Source organism: Mercenaria mercenaria, chromosome 9 (assembly GCF_021730395.1).
Source record: "Mercenaria mercenaria strain notata chromosome 9, MADL_Memer_1, whole genome shotgun sequence".
NCBI lineage: Eukaryota > Metazoa > Mollusca > Bivalvia > Venerida > Veneridae > Mercenaria > Mercenaria mercenaria.
The window spans coordinates 56,897,810-56,918,741 of record NC_069369.1 but is presented as its reverse complement, the minus strand read 5'-3'; the positions used below and the strand labels follow the sequence as shown (position 1 = coordinate 56,918,741).

The window sequence follows — 20,932 nt, the reverse complement described above, 5'->3', positions numbered from 1 at the left end:
TTATTTTATAAACGAGCTTTCCCACAAACACATGGATAAATAATAACTTTCCTCGAGAAAAACGAAACTTTTGTAAAGATACATGTATTCCCATTTTGACTGATTGTTCTTGTCCATATAACGGTACTTTTGTTTAACTTTCATGCCTAGAAGTTTACTTTTTAAAACATGATAAAATAAAGTAATAAACTTAGCAATATTGTATTTGACAGGCAATGGCAAAGAAAACCCCAAGCAAAACAATCTTAAAAAACACACATGTTACTAAAACACGCACACACATGTTTTATTAACTGGTCTTGATCCAAGATTTTCCATAGAAATCAAAGAAAGAAAGAATCTATTGAATTATGAATCAAGTTTTTGATTTTGTCTGATCAGTATTGGTGTATGTCTATCATAGAGATCCTAACTCATTTTTTTAAAAAACAATTAGCACTGATTCATCCTGTCTACTTATTTATAGTGTCTAAGTTACTTGATTATATATAAATCAAATATGCCAATCAGATATGTGTTTGTACATACCATACAATTCAATCATGAAATCAAATTTATCGTGTAAACTAAAGTCTTTAGCTGTAAAGAGGGCTGTTTTTCATGCTTTCCACGAACAAAACCGTGACAAAAATGTAGGTCGGACTGAAGAGATAATCCTACCGTGCAAATTCATGGAAAGCATGCCAATTTTGTTTAAAGCTTGGATTTCATTTCTAAAATAGACATGATATTGTGCGTCTGTTAATTTCACCCTTTCTTTGCACATCGTGGAAACCATGCTGTGTCTTTTGTTTAAATAAATGTGCACATTCTCTCCCCCTCTCACCAGCTTTCAATGAGCGCCTAACTTGCAGATTACACTATTTCTTTAGAAAATTATTCTTTGAAGTAGTTTTTCTCCTGTCGTCGAATGTTTCAATAAGATATTTAGCTTTCAGTCGGAAATTATGTAATTTATATTGATTCGTATTGTTATCATAAACAGTTTGGTGAAAAATCAAAGCTCTGTTCTATTCTGTTTTTTTTTTTTTTTGACTTATTAACAATTATGAACGTTATTATTTCAAAAGACTATATTGAATCGTACGTCAGTTGTTGGTATATGCAGTTCCTTAAATTAACACGGTATAAGTTAATCAGAACTCCACAGTCAAGTTTTTTTTTATTTCTTGGTACACTTTGAAGTAAAATGGAAGCAAGAAGCCTTTACCTTATTACACTTAAAATTATATTATTGTATAGTTTATAAAGTCAAGAATACCTACATATGTGATAATAGATTGTCATGCTTTGGAAAATATGACTTATTTGCCTCTAAAGTAAAAGAAATTGAAAAGTTCACTGTTTTTCACTATATGTTCAATATAAGCGACGGTGATACTTTTAAAACAAAATTGGAAGCAAGAAGATGTTCAGTTAGAATAAATATTTTCACATTAAATTAAAGAGGAGAAATTAAAGTTTACTGTCATATCTGGTAAAATATTCACAAACCAAAAGACATATTTGAAATTAATCATTAAAAATAAATTTCCTATATAATCTATTGCTCAACGTAATATGAATAGGGAAACCAATATTGATTATCGGATAATTTTCAAGGGGGACAACCTACTGTGATAAGCCAGTCAAATATTGTAAAAGCTGGGGATGTTTTACCCTGTTTCTAACCCTACTAGCATCTTATGTTTCATTTCTGAACGTTTGCAATTATCAAAAAAAAAAGGTTAAATGCAGACAAAAAGAGATGTGGTCTCTACTATAACTTTCCTGTCTTACACATTTTATAGTACGCTCTTTCTATCACGATATTCTAACTCATCAGTAGTACAATTGTTCATACAAACGGAATGCAACACCAAATACATTATTTAAATAAAGTGAGTTAGATGCCGTTTTGCTTCACGTAACTTGAACTTAGCATTTCTTTTAATGAAATACCCAGAACTGCTCTTTGTGAACATTGAAATCATGTAATATTATTACTAATTTTGATAAACGGGCGTTAAATGAACATTCAATGACACAGTGCAACATTAGATGAGCCGCGCCATGAGAAAACCAGCATAGTGCGTTTGCGACAAGCATGGATCCACACCAGCCTGCGCATCCGCGCAGTCTTGTCAGGATCCATGCTGTTCACTAACGGTTTCCCTAATTGCAATAGGGTTTGAAAGCGTACAGCTTTGATCCTGACCAGACTGATGCGTACTATGTTGGTTTTCTCATGGTGCGGCTCAAATTATTTTGATCTCGTTCTCACTTTAACAGTAAAGTGAAGCATATGTAATAAAAAGGTTATAAAACACGGCTAGTGTGCCTTAATGCGACATTGGCATACTAGACCCGTATTAGCCCTTGGATGTTCATTTTATGAAACTCATCAGATTTCAAGGTTATAACATTTCAACATATGTTTTGCCCATTATATTTCATAGTATCTATTTATGAAATGTTTTCCAATACTAATGAAAGATGGATAACGATGAATGATGATATGGTGGCCTAGAGAAGGTACAAATTTTGAAGAAAAAAGAATAAATTTGTTTTCATGCTTGGTTGTAGTAAAGAGAGAAGGTTTTAAAAGGAGAAGGAAAAAGAGAAAAAGGAAGGAAAGAAAAAAAAATAGACTGCTCTTCTCAAACAAAACTTTTCTGTTGGTATACATCACCATACAATTCAGTCCATTTTGAGTGGTATACCATCTAACTTGTCCTTCAAACAAGAACAGTATCTTCTATATTGAATTTTTTTTCATGGTAAAGCTTTAACCAATTAAGACTTGGAGATGTTTTACTATATTTACTTCCGGAAATGAAAACTTTTGCTAGAATAAGGATATAATTAATGACACTTTTTATTATTCCTAGTATTTCCAACACTCGGGGCGTTGAATTCTTCATTCTTCTTTGTGAGGAAGCCATCCAGCTGGCTTACGGAAGGCCGGTGGCTCTACCCAGGTGCCCGCTCGTAACGAAATAATGCACGGAGGGGCACCTGGGGTCTTAATCCACCATCAAAAGCTGGAAAATCGCCATATGACCTATAATTGTGTCGGTACGACGTTAAACCCAACAAACTAGTATTTCCAATGAACCCTAAAGATACAGTTTTAAAGTCTAGTGAGGTGTCAAATATATTTTTCATGCTAAGAAAATTATATTCCGATATCGCTCCTATTTGTTTTTGATCACTGACATTCCCCGAACATGTGGGTGTATGTTACAGGAGATATGGAGCAAAAGTCACATACATTTGATGGGGAGTTGGCACTTATATAAAACAAGTTTTAATGGATACTATTTTCATCAGATTTTAATATCGGAAAGCTCTAAGCTTAGTATCAATTGATCACTTTATAGGGTTAGTCAAGATTTTCTTCGACCAGTTAAGATCTTACTGTTAATTTGGGAGAAATAATGGTTTCCATTTTCTTTTTGATTTATTGGTTCAATCTATTTTTTAAGTTCCAAATTATACAGCATTTTATTTACTTTTGTATATACCTTACGTTTTTGTTTTCAATAAGGTAATCTGGCTCTTTTACTTTGTTTAAATCTTCTAACGTTTAAGCTAAATATTCCAATACTTTGTTCACTGTTTTTATTATTTGATAGTACCATAAATAATCTCTATTAGGAATATTGTAAACAGACTGCAAGAAATCAAATTAGTAGCATTATATATTAATCTATAATAAAAACATATTGCATCTTTCTTGAACCAGTTTTTATAGAAGAAGTTTCCATTTGTATCTATTATGTGACTGTTGTGCCATGATAAATGAGCCGCACCATGAGAAAATCAACATAGTGCATTTGCGACCAGCATGGATCCAGACCAGCCAGGATCCATGCTGTTCGCTTTCAAAGCCTATTGCAATTAGAGAAACCGTTAGCGAACAGCATGGATCCAGACCAGACTGCGCGGATGCTCAGGCTTGTCTGGATCCATGCTGGTCGTAAATGCACTATGTTGGTTTTCTCATGGTGTTGCTCAATTATTTGTGTTAAAATACAATTTATTTTTTTCTTTGTGACTAACCTTGCACCATGCAATACTGGACTGCCGTTGATTGCATTCAAACAAATGTAATATTTCATGTTTACGAAGTGCTATTAGTGAAAGCTTCTCTACATTCCTGCACTCTTTCTTTTGGAGTATTGATACAAGAATCAAGAAATAAATTGTAACTAATTCACTGAATTATTGAATTATTCAGTTCACAAAACAATGACTAAGTGTATTAGTGAGATATAGGTTTCTTGCCCAGAGAACATGCTGGTTCATTTCTGGGAATGAGAATCTGCTTATACGACAGACCGGGTTTGACCACAGATTTTGGTTTACTGCATTTACAAGAGCTATGGGGATCATGCGTCTAGAATAATTGACTAGCTCAGTTCACAATACAATGTTTCAGTGTGTTAGTGAGATGTAGGTTTCTTGCACAGAGGACAAACTACCGCTAGTTTATATCTGGGAAAGAATCAGCTTGTGGAACATGCCTGTGGTGAGCAGGCGTCTGTACACCCCTCCAAATGAAATCAGTTGTGACTGGTTCAGTTCACATCGTGGGATTTACAAGCATATCAGGGATCAACACCTGACTTCGTAATACACATAAATTTTCGATGAATATCTACCGCGTGACGCCCGCCCGCTTAGCTCAGTAGGTAAGAGCGTTGGTCTACGGATCGCGGGGTCGCGAGTTCGATTCTCGGGCGGGGCGTATGTTCTCCGTGACTATTTGATAAACGACATTGTGTCTGAAATCATTAGTCCTCCACCTCTGATAATTCATGTGGGGAACTTGGCAGTTATTTGCGGAGAACAGGTTTGTACTGGTACAGAATCCAGGAACACTGGTTAGGTTAACTGCCCGCCGTTACATGACGGCGTTAAACCCAAAACAAACAAACAAACCAATTTGACAGAGAATGTGCTATTTGAATTTGATCTCGGATCACATGCAGTCACGATATTATGTTGCATGCAAATTGTCAATGATAAAAAAATGTGCAGCCAGAGATGCGGACCTTAAGTCTGATACTCGTGCAGGGCGATTTATTAGGATATGTACTGCTGTGAGAATAATAGATCTACTCAGAAATATAAAGACCTATTCCACATTGTAGACTAAATTAAGTTATCGACATTTCAATGTATCTGTTTCTGGGTACGCAACTGGACATAAATATGGTGGCTCAGGAAGGCAGGAATTTATTGCTGCTGAATATTTCAGGTGACTACGTCCTCTCAAATGATGTTACAATTGTAATATTGATATATTTAGCGAAGGCAAGGTTTATTCTAGCAGCTAAAAGAACTTTGAAGAAAAAAGATGAAATATTTCAAATGAAAATATTTCTTGAATCTACATGTATATAAATGTCAGAAAATGGCAAAATACCGATATCAAGTCAGCAAATTTCTGTAAAATGGCGCATTATATTCAATTAAAAATAGAAATAGTTTGATTGTCACTTCAATCGCCAAACAGCATAATAATGTATGTTTATATAACCCTTGTTTTCTATAGGCGTGTGCCAGTTCATCTTAATGCGCCGACACTGTGGTCAGAATGCCGATATCCATCAAAAAGAAAATGTCGAATCATGAAGTGGAGTGACTGCTGTTAGTTTGAAAACGTTAACTATATTAGATCTATATAGTCGATTCTCTTATTAAATAAATAAATTTGTCGAATATATACTTGCCCCTAAACCTGAATTTATCAGATATCTCAGAAAGGAATAGCAAGACTTGCTCTTTATATAATTGAGCCGTGCCATGGTATGGGTTTGCGACCAGCATGGATCCAGACCAGCCTGCGCATCCGCGCAGTCTGGTCAGGATCCATGCTGTTCGCTTTTAAAGCCTACTGCAATTAGAGAAACCGTTGGTGAACAGCATGGGATCCTGACCAGACTGCGCGGATGCGCAGGCTGGTCTGGATCCATGCTGGTCACAAAGCCGCTATGTTGGTTTTCTCATGGCGCGGCTCATATGTTCTATTTCCAGCAGAGGTGAGCATTGATGTAATCACCGTTTGGCGCCTATACTACATGTATGCTTACGTAAGGAACTTTATAGTTCTAAATGGTTAAAACATTTTAGCGAAAGAAATTTTTATGATTTTGAAAATTTAAAATTCAAAAACAAACGAGAATACAAACATTCCTCAACACCATTAAACTTTGATTGATTAAAATACTACTCTAAAATTAAAGAAATAGTATGACACAGGAATATGACCTCCCAAAAGCACAGACCCTCTTTCAAGAAATCTCTTGACGACGTTAAAAAACATAACTATATAACACAATATCAAGAGAAAACAATATTTTAATGGAAAAAAAATCAAATAAGATCTTTGAAAAGTCTTAAATGGAGAAGTATATATCTTAACGCATGAGACGGCACTATCCTCACAAGACTCGGTGCTTTTCAGTAACAAACAAGTGCCAACCTGTTCTAGGTTTTGTGATTATTGTAACATGCATGTTGCATCGACAAAACATCTTTGAATGCAGTGTGAGTCAAACCTTTTGATTTAAAATAATTATAATTTTAGGAAACAATAACATACTTTTACTTATAAATTCACAAGAAAGTTTTGTTTAGACGCTTGGTCAATAACTCATTTAAATCACTCATAAACTTCATAATAATTTTACGAAAACATTTCCTCTAAAAAGCAAATTAGATAAGAGTGCTCCAAAATTTTGAACACGGCACAACCTGAGAGAAAGGCGTGAGAGGTCATAATGGAAAGTAAAGTAAATATGCACAATAGAAAATGGGATCAGTTCCTAATTTGAAGACATATCAAAAAAAAAAAAAAAAAATAAAAATATATACATCTATATGCTTTAACTGGTAGTCCTCGCACAGGCACTAACACATATGCAATGACAATGTATATCAGCTTCTCTTATAATGGTAGTGCTATCTAAGAATGTATAATGCTACCTCTTTGCACTGAAACGTAAACTCATAGCTTTAAAGACTTAAAAAGAATTGTAGTGCTATTTCCTAAATGCATTATTCTATCTCTTGCCTAGGAAAATATTATTTATAAACATAAAGAAATGTCATATTCTATAATCAATGAATAAATAGTAACGGCTTGCCGTAGACCACGTGACGCACAGGATTCTGCAACATATCGATTCTTAAAAAAACGCTGCAGAGGATAACATGCTGCAGATCGACTGGACGAAATCAAGTCGCAGTAGTGTTGTTTAGACGTTTGCAAGGATATATAGAAAAGGTAACACTTTTGAAAAAACTATTGTTGCATTAGTTTATACTAATTTATTTTAGCTCGATTGTGATGAAAGCTTTAAGCTTATTTGAACCACTCTTATTATTGCATTGTGTAGCGTATGAAATAACGTAGACAATATTTTCTTACCTGAATAAAGAAAATCAATATGTTTGCTATTTTATCTACTGTGTTTCATATAAAATGAAATACACTGTATGCTTTAAACGTTGCTTATAAAAATATATGATAGTGTGATACTACAGAACATCATTTAAAATCAAACATCTGATGTTCATAGCCATGTTGCAATAATTTGCCGGTTTAAATTGTATTTGAATCGAGCACGTCGGACAAAGTAACAATCTGACAAATGAACATGTTAAGGGTTTCGGATAAACAGAACTAGACGAGTAGATGCGCTCTTCTATATATTTATTTTCTATGCTCATAGCATGAAATTCCAACACATGTGAGCGAGCGTAGAAAATAAATATATAGAAGAGCGCATCTACTCGTCTAGTTCTGTTTATCCGAAACCCTTAACACGTTCATTTGTCAGATTGTTACTTTGTCCGACGTGCTCGATTCAAATACAATTTAAACCGGCAAATTAAGTTAAACCCTTCTTGTAAAATGGATGCCAGTCTCTCAAACTCTGAACCATTGCTCTGCCTGGAACCTGATTGTATAGGAATGTCCGTCTTACCATTTACTCTGGAAGAATTTACCCGGGATCTCGCACTTCCTCGAACCGTCGCCATAACAATCGGATCAACACCTGAACCGGAAGTAGAATTTTCGCCATCCAAGTTATTCTCATTTGATTCCGTTGCGCCGCCTGAAGTCGGAATATTCGTGTCACATCCGCTCATTATATGCGTCTGTTCATTAGCAAGCGCATTTCCGGAAGTTTCAATCAGAACGTCCGTAAATACAGACTCCTCGATTTTAGCCTCTTCCAACTCGCTCTCCTGTTCTAACAGTTCGCGTTGGTTCTCAAGTTCCTTTTGTTTATGTTCTAAATTCTGTTTTTCTCTTAAAGTTTTTAAACGATGTTCTGCAACAAGCCTCTTAGCTCTAGCACTTTGTAACATTGAACGTGCCGACCGTACAGAACTGGCACTAGAGCGCACAGATCTGTTGTCGTCTGTCGTTGTCGTCTGCAGCTGTTTAAGCCATTCCGTATAATGTTCCTTGCATTCAATAAAATTATTCTGTTGGCTTGTGAAAGTACTTTCTAAAGTACCCACCGTATTTGTATCTTCACACAGATCTAGACACTGGATTTGTGCCGATTTAAATAGTTCGTATCTTTCACATAAACGGTCGTAGATTTCTTTCACCTTTTCTGCATTTTCATAAGATACCATTTGTTTTTCAAGTTCTTTGTAAAGTCTGGTTAACTGTGAAAGATGAGCAGTACGCGACTTTCTAGCTGCTGTGAAATTTGTCTGCTCCATTGTAATTTCAATATTGCTATAATGCAGTTCTATAATACACTCACTAACCTCTTAATGTAACTTCCCGAGACTCTAATCTTCACAGTGACGAATATGTAACTTCACAGTGACGAATCTGTAACTTCACAGTGACGAATCTGTAACTTCTAGTCCATCCATCATGATGACAATAGTCGAGAATTGAGTTACTTGATACAATATTGTTCTGGTGAGGCTAAATCCTGTATTGAGGATTGTGTATTGTTAAGTTCTGATGATGGATACAAACGAGCTAAAGCAATTTTACAGTCTCGATATGGTAGGCCGCATGTAATCGCAAGAAATTACATTGATAAACTATTATACGGGCCACAGGTAAGGGCCTCTGGTGTTGACGCACTGTCTATGTTAGCGTTAGATATGCAAAGATGTCAAATGACTCTATCCCAAATAGGTTTTGTCTCTGATATAGATAACTCAGAAAATTTGAGGCGACTTGTCCGTCGTCTGCCTATGCATTTGAGAACCAAATGGGCTGATATCATTCACTCCATCTATGCGTCTGGGAGAGAACCAAGTTTCTCTGATTTGACAAGGTTCATTGACGAGAGGTCACGTGTGGCTAGTTCAGTGTACGGTATTGATATTGTTAAAGAAAATGTGCTAAGCAACCACATATTCTGCCTGGAAATGTTGTAAAAGATAGAGTGACTACTTTGTCCACATGTACTGAAAATGAAAAGCCAAAGTTCGAAAGAAAATGTTCTGGTTGTTTTGGTTCATGTATAGACCTAGCATCATGTCATAAGTTTATAAATATGTCTTTATTGGATAGAAAGAAACATGTTCTGAGGTATAAACTGTGTTTTAATTGCCTAAAACGCAATCATATGTCTAGCAAATGTAGGAAACAGAAATTATGTACTGCATCTGGTTGTACAAAGAAACATCATGCATTGTTACATAGCTGGGTTCCAGTAAGTAATGAAACGCCTGTTACGCAACAATCAGTAAATTGCGCAGCCACAAATGGCTCCTTTCTTAAAACATGTCTGGGGATTATACCAGTGTCTGTTAAGGGTGGAGACGGTAACTTCTGTCATACCTACGCCCTGCTCGATGATGGTGCTGACAAGACTCTGTGTGATGAAAGACTAATCCGGAAGTTGAATGTACCTAGCAAACCCGTCACATTCAAGATATCGACAGTCAACTCCGCTGATAGTACTACACAGGGACAGGAAGTTGATTTAACCGTGAGTCCTATTCCCGGCGACGACGAAGTTAAGCTCAACAATGTTTGGACGATGAAGCAGTTGCCTATATCAACGCGTTCTGCTGCCACCGCTAGCGATATTCGACACATACCCTACTTGTCGGACATAAAGATTCCAGACGTTAACATCAATGAAGTCATGTTACTGATTGGTACGGATACACCGGAAGCCCATATTCCATTGGAGGTGCGCACCGGAAGTGATTGTGAGCCGTAGGCAGTGAGAACGCGACTTGGGTGGGCAGTGCGTGGACCAATCCCTCGGACCAGCACTGAACAGAAAAGAGCAGCAAATGTAAGAGAACCGGTGAACATTCATTTTGGCCAGTCCAGTGACGTAATACTACAACAACAACTTGAGCCTATGTGGACGTCCGACTTCAGCGACACATCCCATTACCAGAAAGATTCCATGTCAGTAGAAGACAAGAGGGCACTGGGTCTAATGGATTCTACACTATCATTTGTTAACGGTCACTACGAGATGGGACTTCCGTGGCGGCAGGATGACGCTAGTTTGCCGAATAATTTAACACTTGCGCATGCGCGCCTTCATCAACGGAAAAGGAAACTCTCTCGTGACAACGTGCTACATGAGATGTACACCAAGACAGTAACAGACTACATAGACAAAGGCTATGCCAAAGAAGTGATTAATAAAGGCTCAAACTCGAAAAGAATATGGTACTTGCCTCACCATCCTGTGATGAACGTGAATAAACCCGGAAAGGTTCGCGTTGTATTTGATTGTGCCGCGAAATATAAGGATATTTCACTTAATAACCAGCTTCTACAATGTCCCGATATGATGAACAGCCTCGTAGGCGTACTTACCCGATTTCGACAGGAACAAATAGCTATCTCCGCTGATATAGAGGCGATGTTTCACCAGGTTCGTGTGTGTGAGAAGGACTGTGACGCACTTCGCTTTCTATGGTGGCCTGGCGGGAACATGTCCAAGACACCTAAGACGTACTGTATGCGGGTTCGTTTGTTTTGCGCTACTTCCTCCCCTAGCTGTGCGGCGTATGCACTGAAGAAAACAGCCAGTGATAACGCAGATAAATTTGAAGCCGAGGTTATATCGACAGTTGACAGGAACTTCTACGTTGATGACTGTTTGAAGTCTGTCCCATATAAGACGGAAGCAGTGAACCTTGCAGCAGATTTACAGTCTCTGATGCGTTTGGGTGGTTTCCGACTCACAAAATGGATAAGTAACAGTCGGACGGTACTCAACACGATTCTGGATTCCGAACGTGCACCGACGGTTGTTAGTCTCGACCCTGGGGACGTACTACCCTGTGACCGTGCATTGGGCGTCAACTGGAATGTTAACGACGATACTGTTACATTTAAAATCAAAGTTGCAGATAAACCCTTGACAAGACGTGGTATACTTTCCATAGTTAGTGCGATATTTGATCCACTAGGATTTGTATCACCAGTAACATTACGCGCGAAGGCGATTGTGCAAAACCTGTGCAGACAGAAGATAGGCTGGGATGAAGAAGTTCCACAGAAAGAACGTGACGAGTGGCAACGATGGATAGCCAACCTATCTCATTTGGAACATTTGAGTATTAATCGTTGTTTCCGTCTTAGTCACTTCGGCGAATTGAAGAACGTACAGCTGCACGTGTTTAGTGATGGTTCTGAGACAGGCTACGGCGCATGCGCATACTTACGATTGACTGATCAACACAATAAAATTGCCTGCAAGCTGGTAGTTGGGAAGTCAAGATTAGCACCGATAAAGCAAGCATCTATTCCACGGTTAGAGTTATGTGGCGCTGTTGTGGCCTGCCGTGTTTTATGCCATGTTGTCAGTGGAACTGGACCTAAAGGTCGATCAAGCCATCTTTTGGACGGATTCCATGATACTTCTTGGATACATTAACAACACTACTCGAAGGTTCAAGACATTTGTTGGTAACAGAATAAGTTACTTTCACGAAACGACACGTCCAGAGCAGTGGCGGTATGTAGACTCAGGTTCGAACCCGTCCGATATAGCTTCTAGGGGAATTGAGCCGAGTGATATGGATGGCATCAGCACTTGGCTAAACGGACCAGAATTCATTCTTCACGACGAATCGTGTTGGCCTCGATTACCTAATGAGCCAGAATTAGTATACGGCGATTCTGAAATCAAGAATGATGTTGCAGTTAACGTGACGGCTTTGAATACAGAACATGATTTACATGTAAATAATTTCATCAGGCACTACTCTGACTGGACTAGACTACGGAGAGCGGTTGCGTGGTTACTGAGGTTCATGAAGTAGTGCAGACGACATCACCTGACTCCAGACGAACAACAAGAACAACGCGATCTAAGTGCATCCGAGTTACTAAACGCCTCTCATGCCATACTGCGACATATACAGAATACCTATTTTAAACAGGAAATAGAAGATATACGTAAAGGACAGCCTGTTAAGAAGGACAGTCGATTAGTAACGTTAAACCCCGTATTAGTAAACGGACTCATCCGAATGTATGGAAGACAGAACAACACCGATTATAACACGTGTCCAGTTATCCTCCCGCACGATGATCACGTGACAGAGCTTATTATCCGTTATTTCCATCAGAACAACGGTCATGTGGGAAGTCAGCAAGTACTTGCAGAAACACGGGCATATTACTGGATATTACGTGGTCCCAGCGCTGTAAAGAAAGTTATTGGAAGATGTTTCGTCTGTAAACGACAACACAGTCCTCCACTTACCCAGCAGATGGCGCCATTGATCAAAGAACAGACGACACCTGACAAGCCTCCATTTACGTTTATGGGTGTAGATTACTTCGGTCCATTGATGGTGAAGTATGGACGATCATGCTCGAAGAGATATGGTTGTCTGTTTACTTGTTTAAACACCAGAGCAGTCCACATCGAGGTGACACACAGTCTGACAACAGATCCATTTACGGCGGCTTATCAAAGATTCTCAAGCCGGCGAGGATATCCGAGAAGATCTATAGCGACAATGGGACAAATTTAGTGAGCGGAGACAAAGAACTAAAGAAGTCTATAGATGAGTGGAACCAGTCCAAGATTGGACGAATCATGGTGCAGCATGCTGTAGAATGGCACTTCAACCCACCGCATGCCAGTCACACTGGGAGTGCTTGGGAAAGAATGATTAGGTCTACGCGCACCATACTCAAAGCTCTTGCGAGAGAACAACTACTTACAGACGAGAAATTATTGACCCTGATAGCTGAGACAGAAAGAATACTCAACGACAGACCGATAACTCCTGTAAGCAGCGACCCAAGAGATCCGCCTGCATTGACACCAAATATGCTTCTTTTAATGAAGTCTAATACTAGTATTCCGAGTGGAATTTTCAAGAAGGAAGACGGTTACAGCAAGAGGTGGTGGAGACAGATCCAATACCTAGCAGACACATTCTGGAAGAGGTGGATTAAAGAGTATTTGCCTACCCTGCAAACTCGACAGAAGTGGCAGAGAGAAACACGTGACGTACAAGTCAATGACGTGGTGCTCCTGGTGGAAGACAAAGTACCGAGAGGGCAGTGGCCGCTTGGCAGAGTTACCGAAATCATTGAGGGTAGGGATGGGCATATACGTAAATGTAAGGTTCAATCTAGGAATTCGAGCTGCGTGAGACCAATTACGAAGTTATGTCTGTTAGAAGCTCAGAGTGATTAATGTATATATGTATAAACGTGAATTCTAATTCATTGAATGAACATTATACAGGTACTTTAATTATTGTTTGTAATTTATACAAGCTGTTAAGCTTTAAAATATTGAATATTATGAACACATTGTTGAAGGGTATACAAGTATCTTTAATACACGTGAAAAGTGATGAAATTAAGACATTTCATGGAGGGCACTGTAAGAATCATTTAAATGTTGATTCTTAAATTAATTTGTTATTTAACATCGCTTGTTAAAACTAGTAAAGTTAATAGTTAATCCAGCAGACGTCATTTTTGGCGCTTTTTTGTTAACGTCGCGTCGTGAGCATTTTTGCGCGACGCCCGTTACGTCAGTTGTTTATACCGTATATCAACGTTTGAATTACTTCCGTTAAGCAGCGGCGCATTGCCATGAAAAATAATATTAAAGGTTTCGACGCTTAAGACATCATAGTCGAGAATTGTTAAGGGTTTCGGATAAACAGAACTAGACGAGTAGATGCGCTCTTCTATATATTTATTTTCTATGCTCATAGCATGAAATTCCAACACATGTGAGCGGGCGTTTCTCTGAAACAATGTATGTGACATTATTTTTTATACGCTCGAAACATAAAAAACATATACATGTACGAAATTATAATAATGTACAATATCATAAACGCACAATGCGATGACAACATTTTGTGCTATTTCCTAAAATAATTAAGTAATTATTTTAAGCAATGTTGTCATCGCATTGTGCGTTTATGATATTGTACATTATTATAATTTCGTACATGTATATGTTTTTTATGTTCCGAGCGTATAATAAATAATGTCACATACATTGTTTCAGAGAAACGCTCGCTCACATCTGTTGGAATTTCATGCTATGAGCATAGAAAATAAGTATATAGAAGAGCGCATCTACTTGTCTAGTTCTGTTTATTCGAAACCCTTAACAGAACGCATGCTAACAAAATATCTTGACCAGTGTAGCACAGCTGCACGGAGTAAATTTATTTGCCATTTATTGAGTTAGTCCCTATATATGACATCTTTTTTATGAAAGTATACAAAACCTTGACAGAAAATTGTGATCTAACCACAATTAATAACGCTTTCCGAATATAAACCACATTAAAAAACACCGACTTTAAGTGAGAGTGATAACTTTGGCCAACAAAAAGAAAACAGCACACCATCAACGGAAACATCCGTGACAGCTAACACATCAGGAGTAGTATAGTGCCTTATTTAGGACCAGTACTGCGCATGCGCGAGAATGACTTCATTGCTCGTACGCGGCGACCATTTTGGATTCTATTTTTAAAATGACATAATCATTTTATTTTAAGAATGACCTCACAATGTCATGAATCGAAACCATTGGTATAGGAATCTATTTTAAGAATGACATATTGAACTTTATAATGACCTCATGTTCTATTTATAGAAAATAAGATTCTCTCATAAGTATACGGAGCTGACTCTTATACTCTATCTTGGACCTGTCCGCGGACATTGAGGGTCAGGTCCTCAGCCCGAGACGTGGAGTATGAAAAACAGTTTCATGACATCATTGGACAAATCATAATTATGTATAAAGGATAAAAAGATAATTTCATTAATGACAAATTGTGTTTCTTTTAAAAGTTAAATTTACACATAATAATATAATTATTGTTAATGAAAAAATATTGAGCATTTAGTTTAGATAAATATACATGTATAAGATATTATTTCAGATAAAGACGCATGTACAAATATGCAGATTCTATTAAATAGAAAATAGAACTAGGAAAGTGCTTATCATTTATGTTCACTTCTGTAACCCCCGCGACAGAATGACTTCTGTGATAAATGTACTTGTCCTAAATGCGCATGCGTCAATCTATTTTTAGAATGAGATCATTGTCTATTTTAGTACGGATAAGATGCGCATGCGTAAATTTGTTTTTAGAATGAGATCAATGTCTATATTTAGTTACAACAAAACTGAATATAGTTATTCTGCTTATAAATGAAAATATAGTTTCTTTAGATTAATACATGTAAATAAAATTGTTATATACTTAATGATAAATATTGATTAATAGTTTTAACTTTTAATAAAATAAATAAATGAAATAAACTAGAAACTTACTGTTCATATAAGTTAACTCCTCAAACTCCCACAACTAAATGATTCCAGTAATCATCGTATTTTTTCGTGCGCATGAATGAGTCTATTTTTAGAATGAGATAATTATCTATTTTTAGTTTCTAGCATTCCATTTCCTAAATGTATGGTTATAATTCACGCGAGTCACCTCAAGGAAATCTTAATAATGACCTGGTGACGAACAGAAATCTGATTATCTTCCCTGTGACTGGCATTGAGGCGTGGCGAATGGTACTTATTTAAACTTTTTCTCATTGAAGAAAAAGTAATGTGAGCAATTTGTCTATAGAAGAAAAGTTGTTGGACTAGGTAAATGGAGAAATGAATATGGATAAAGCAAGAAATGCTTTTTCCCCTCCCTGTAGATAAAGTGTATGATACACATTTGAATACTTTTAATATTTTTTGATAGAAAATGCTTTTCAAAGTAAATTTTAAAAGCGCCCAAAACCCTTTTATCAGCACACCAAAAGAAAGCTCTTTGGGAGTAGATTCCAAAGTAATATACTTTAAATGTGCCAAACATTTCTAAAAAATAAAAAATAAAATAAAAAAATAAAACCACTCATGCATGATATCCAAAATGACAGTGAATGAATTCACAGGATGAAATATAATAAACAGAGTCAAACAATGTTCACATTTGTCAATGTGATTGGTTCGTGATACAACGCATTCTGATAGGTCACTAATGGATCACGCGCATATAAGTCAAAAGTCAATTTGACAGAAGGCGTTAAGTGATACTGCATTCACCACCACCTACAACACTACCACCTCCACTATCACCCCCTCACCACCACCGCTTTCTACAACACCACTTCCACCACTACCTCCGCTACCACCACCTCTACTACAACCAAAACAACCTCCAACACCACCACAACTATCTCCGCCACATTCAGCACCACCTCCACCAACACCACCTCCACCAAAACCACCACCACCACCACCTTCAACACCACCAGTCCACTACCACCACCATCTTCAATACCACCATCTCCGCAACTTCACCAACTTCACCACCACCATTACGTCCACCACCTCCACCACCACCACCTCCACCAGAACACCACCTCCACCACCTTCACAATCATCTTAACCAACAAAAACTACCTCACCTCCACCACCTCCACCTGAACCAAAGCCACTACCATCACACCTCCGCAACCACCATCAACACAACCTCCACCAATACCATCACCACATCCATCATGGCATGTAGAATTCTAAGAACACAAAAGAGTGTCTTTTTTGTATGAAAATCATTCAGTCATCTGTCTTACAAATGAATAAGTGCCCTTTTTGTCACCAGTTATTCTCTAGGCGCGACCCCATGCCGAGACATCAACATTATGTACATGGGAGCGACGGAGCCACTGGCAGTTACTCAGATCGGAGACTTCAAAAGAGATGAAGTTTCAACATCCATTTTCCATGGTCGTTTCAGGACCTAGTGGTAGTGGAAAAACTAAATAGACAGAAAAACTGCTCTTATCAAATCACGTTAGACCTCAGCCTTAGCGTATCATTTGGTGTTTTGGACAATGGCACATTTGTATGATGAACTTCAGCGTCAAGTTCCCGGGATAGAATTTGTACACGGTATTCCAGACTATTTGAACGTCTCCCAATATATAAATGCCAATCAAAGTAACTTGCTTATCTTTAACGATTTGATGACTGAAGCAAAATGCGCTCAAATAATTGCTGATCTCTTTACCAAGGACAGTCACCACAGGAACATATCTGTCACATCTCTCACCCAAAGTTTTTTCCTTCAAGGTAAAGCTTGTAGAGATATCACTTTGAATAAGCAGTATCTGTTGCTATTTGATAATCCTATTGACAGACTGCAAGTAGGCGCATTGGCCAGAAGAATTTACCCCTCGTCCAGTAACTTTATTATGAAATGGTTTGAAGAAGCGACATCTAACCGCATGGCTATTTAGTAATAGGCCTAAAATCGAGCACACCAGAACATCACCGTTAATATTTTTTAGGTAGACAATCCAAGAAAAAAAGAAGAGAAAACTAGCAGATGGTAAATAAAATCTAGAAGACACTTTCAGTGGCAAACGGAACTTATCTGTTAAAAATGATAATAATAAAAAGGATGATGATGATGAGGAGGAGGATAATGATAATGATGATGATTCAAAAGGAATCGGAATGAAATTAATGACACTAATTCTATACAAAAACGACCTTTGTTCAAAGGACCTCCAGGTAAACATTGAAAAGTTGAGCTTAAAGAAAAGCAATCACGCCGTGAGATATGGGATAAGCGTTTCCAGGAACCTCTTAGACAGTCTATTAAAGAACAATTCAAAACTAAAGTAAACACATACTGCCGTACTGCTAATGACAGAAAGAAAATGAAGCACAATTATGCCCGATTTCTAATTGACTTTTATGAGTTACAAGACGATCCTACTCAGCAGCAGTTTCTACAGTCGGCTAAGAAATGTAGGCGTCAACACGACATGCCTGTCAAAGAATCTATTCGACAAGCCGTTTCACTTAGAAAAAAAATCTGTTTGGTGCGAAAAGTAACAAAAACTGACATATATCACATACAAATAATATATTAAAGTTTTAGCAACTAAACATTAGACTTTCGTTTATCAAAAGCGTAATATAAGAAAGTAGCAATGGACCACAGTTTCATTTTTTCTTGATAACAGGATATCAAATTTTGTGTTGGACTACAGTAGTACTTTTTAGGTAAATACATTATTTTCTAATTCCGAGTAAAATTCACAACAAAGTAAAAAATGGAACTCATCTTCTAAGATATTTTTATTACATTTTCTACACAATCTATTTTCTCTTCCTGTTTACTTATGTCGACCAGTTTTAATATCAAGATCGTGCGAACCAATTCTAAAACTTGTGTACACAAACCTAAATTTTCTAATATATCTAAATACTTTTCATATGAGAAATCTTCTTTAACTTATACGCGCCATTCTTGTAGGTAAGTAGGTAAATATCTTTTAATCTATTTACAATTGTTAATAAAACGTGTTTTTCTGAATCAACTGATTGGTTTTCCTAAACATATCCAAATCTATGTCTTTGCAGATTATCTCTTACGGCAGATACCCAGCATTGTGGCCACTTATATCATCATTATACATCATTAGATAACATATCTGAGCCGTGCCATGCGAAAACCAACATAGTGGCTTTGCGACCAGCATGGTTCCAGACCAGCCTGCGCATCCGCGCAGTCTGGTCAGGATCAATGCTGTTCGCTAACAGTTTCTCTAATTACAATAGGCTTTGAAAACGAACAGCATGGATCCTGACCAGACTGCGTGGATGCGCAGGCTGGTCTGGATCCATGCTGGTCGCAAAGCCACTATGTTGGTTTTCTCATGGCACGGCTCATCTAAACTAATCTACTGTAAGGCATTTTTAAGATTTTTAACCAATATTTTACACATCGTTTACATGATTCTATATACAAAGGATATCTGCCATAATCACCAAGTACAGAAGCATTAGATGCATTTTGTCTAGAGAAGATGAAACGTTTGCATACATAATACTGTACAAGCTCAAGTTCTTCAAATTTATTGATACCCCAAATTTCTGCTCCATAAAGTAACTGAGGGTATATCTTAGTGTCAATTAGTTTAAAGAATAATATTCTCTTTAACTGGCCACAATCAAATAAAGAGTTAAATATTGATATAAGGACTTTTTCCTTTAATACATAATTCATGTACCATACTGCCAAGTCTTGTAAATGTTAAGCCAACTTAACTTAAAGCATTTACAACCTAAACTATTTTGTTTTTATACATCCATTTTTCATTTTAGCAAGTGCACCACCATTTTTAAGAACAACAATTTTTGTTATATTTTCATTTACTTTAAGTTTATATGTGTCACAGAAATTAGATAAAATATTCAATTGCTTTTGCAAACCAGTAACAGTATCAGATAGTAGGGCAATATCTAATATGTAACTGAACTCCTCGTACATCACTTGCATTTTATAGTGTTGTAATTCATCTATTTATAACGAGAAGAGAATCGGACTAGCCAAACATCTTTGTTTTAGTCCAGCTGAACTTATTTTGTAATCACTTCTTACATTATTACATTTGATACATGCTTTTACTGTTTTATACATACTCTGCAGAGCTCTATAGAGGTTACCACTTCTACCACAATTTCTAAGTACATTTCAAAGAATGTGTCCATTTATAGTATCAAAACATTTTTGAAAGTCAATAAGGCAACAAACAGTTTTGCCTTTTGTTTCTGATACGGATTTCAATATAAAAGCATTGTCGAGTGTTGAGTGTCCTGCCTGAAAGGCCTAGATCTTGGCAGTGGGCCAAGGGATTTGTGTCACCATTAGCACAGTTGGGAGCTTATGACGATCACAGTATGGTTCCAATAAACAATGGTCATTTTTTATTGGTATGTCAGCCTGCCTTACAAGAGTATCAATTAGTGAGAAGGGGAAACAATGCATTTTATTTAATAAATATGTGATAACTTTAAAAGTTATACCTATTTTGGCATTTTTTATGAAAAGAAAAATATTTGTTGATCAAAAATAATAAAAGAATAATAAGAAAGATGTGCACAAATTCAAATTTGATATTTTAGAAAAATTTGATATTCATTCATCTAAAAGTTTTGTTTTAATGCTTGCAGAATATTGTAAATATCATTGTTCAACATTTCTGACATTTATGTAAATAAATTTAATATTTCAAGGTATTTCAATATGCTTTACAAAGTTCAGAAAAGTTCATACCTTCACAATTCATCCTATATAATTTTCAAAAAGATTACTCCAATATTTATCACTAAATTCAGGGTTTATAAATGAGCTCAATATAAACGTCCTACATGTGCAATTACCAAATGCTCTCTGTATGGATCGCCAGTGTAGGAGATGGAGTAGTCCACACTTTAATACGTCCTGTTCGCTATAGATAAACTGAGTCGGGTAGATGTTTACCCCAGCTGGATGTCGATGAAGGGTTGAGGACATGTACCACACCAGGACTCTAAAGGCCTGAGCACATCGGCCTGCTGCACAAGAATCGACAAGACAATAAATATAATATTGCTATGTGTAAATTTAACTT

The 20,932-nt window shown here is 37.0% G+C and overlaps 5 protein-coding genes across 5 annotated transcripts in view; all 5 read left to right on the top strand.

Moving 5' to 3' along the window:
- The first annotated feature begins 7,196 nt into the window (after positions 1-7,196).
- LOC123547193 (uncharacterized) overlaps positions 7,197-20,932 on the top strand; it is a 44,293-nt gene continuing 30,557 nt past the window's right edge. Inside the window, exon 1 of the mRNA XM_045334102.2 lies at positions 7,197-7,276. The gene's annotated coding sequence lies outside the window, so the exon portion shown is untranslated. The remainder of the gene's footprint in view (positions 7,277-20,932) is intronic.
- Positions 10,353-11,888, top strand: LOC128559290 (uncharacterized). Its single transcript, XM_053550575.1, has one exon. The coding sequence runs from the start codon at positions 10,353-10,355 to the stop codon at positions 11,886-11,888; it is 1,536 nt and encodes a 511-aa protein (XP_053406550.1).
- LOC128559289 (uncharacterized) lies at positions 12,031-12,996 on the top strand. Its single transcript, XM_053550574.1, has 2 exons — positions 12,031-12,195; positions 12,397-12,996. Exons 1-2 carry the CDS (start codon positions 12,031-12,033, stop codon positions 12,994-12,996), a joined length of 765 nt encoding a protein of 254 aa, XP_053406549.1.
- On the top strand, positions 13,062-13,670 carry LOC123561951 (uncharacterized). The gene has a single exon (XM_045354612.2). It carries the CDS (start codon positions 13,062-13,064, stop codon positions 13,668-13,670), a length of 609 nt encoding a protein of 202 aa, XP_045210547.2.
- LOC123546208 (uncharacterized) lies at positions 15,933-16,914 on the top strand. Its single transcript, XM_045332402.2, has 2 exons — positions 15,933-16,043; positions 16,543-16,914. The coding sequence occupies exons 1-2, from the start codon at positions 15,933-15,935 to the stop codon at positions 16,912-16,914; spliced, it is 483 nt and encodes a 160-aa protein (XP_045188337.2).

Coding starts and splice junctions, on each gene's coding strand:
- LOC123561951 (XM_045354612.2), top strand. CDS start 13,062: ATGGTGCAGCATGCTGTAGAATGGCACTTCAACCCACCGCATGCCAGT.
- LOC128559289 (XM_053550574.1), top strand. CDS start 12,031: ATGGATGGCATCAGCACTTGGCTAAACGGACCAGAATTCATTCTTCAC. Junction 12,196..12,396: donor ATACAGAACATGATTTACAT/GTAAATAATTTC, acceptor TATTTTAAACAG/GAAATAGAAGATATACGTAA.
- LOC123546208 (XM_045332402.2), top strand. CDS start 15,933: ATGTATGGTTATAATTCACGCGAGTCACCTCAAGGAAATCTTAATAAT. Junction 16,044..16,542: donor GCATTGAGGCGTGGCGAATG/GTACTTATTTAA, acceptor TCAATTTGACAG/AAGGCGTTAAGTGATACTGC.
- LOC128559290 (XM_053550575.1), top strand. CDS start 10,353: ATGTGGACGTCCGACTTCAGCGACACATCCCATTACCAGAAAGATTCC.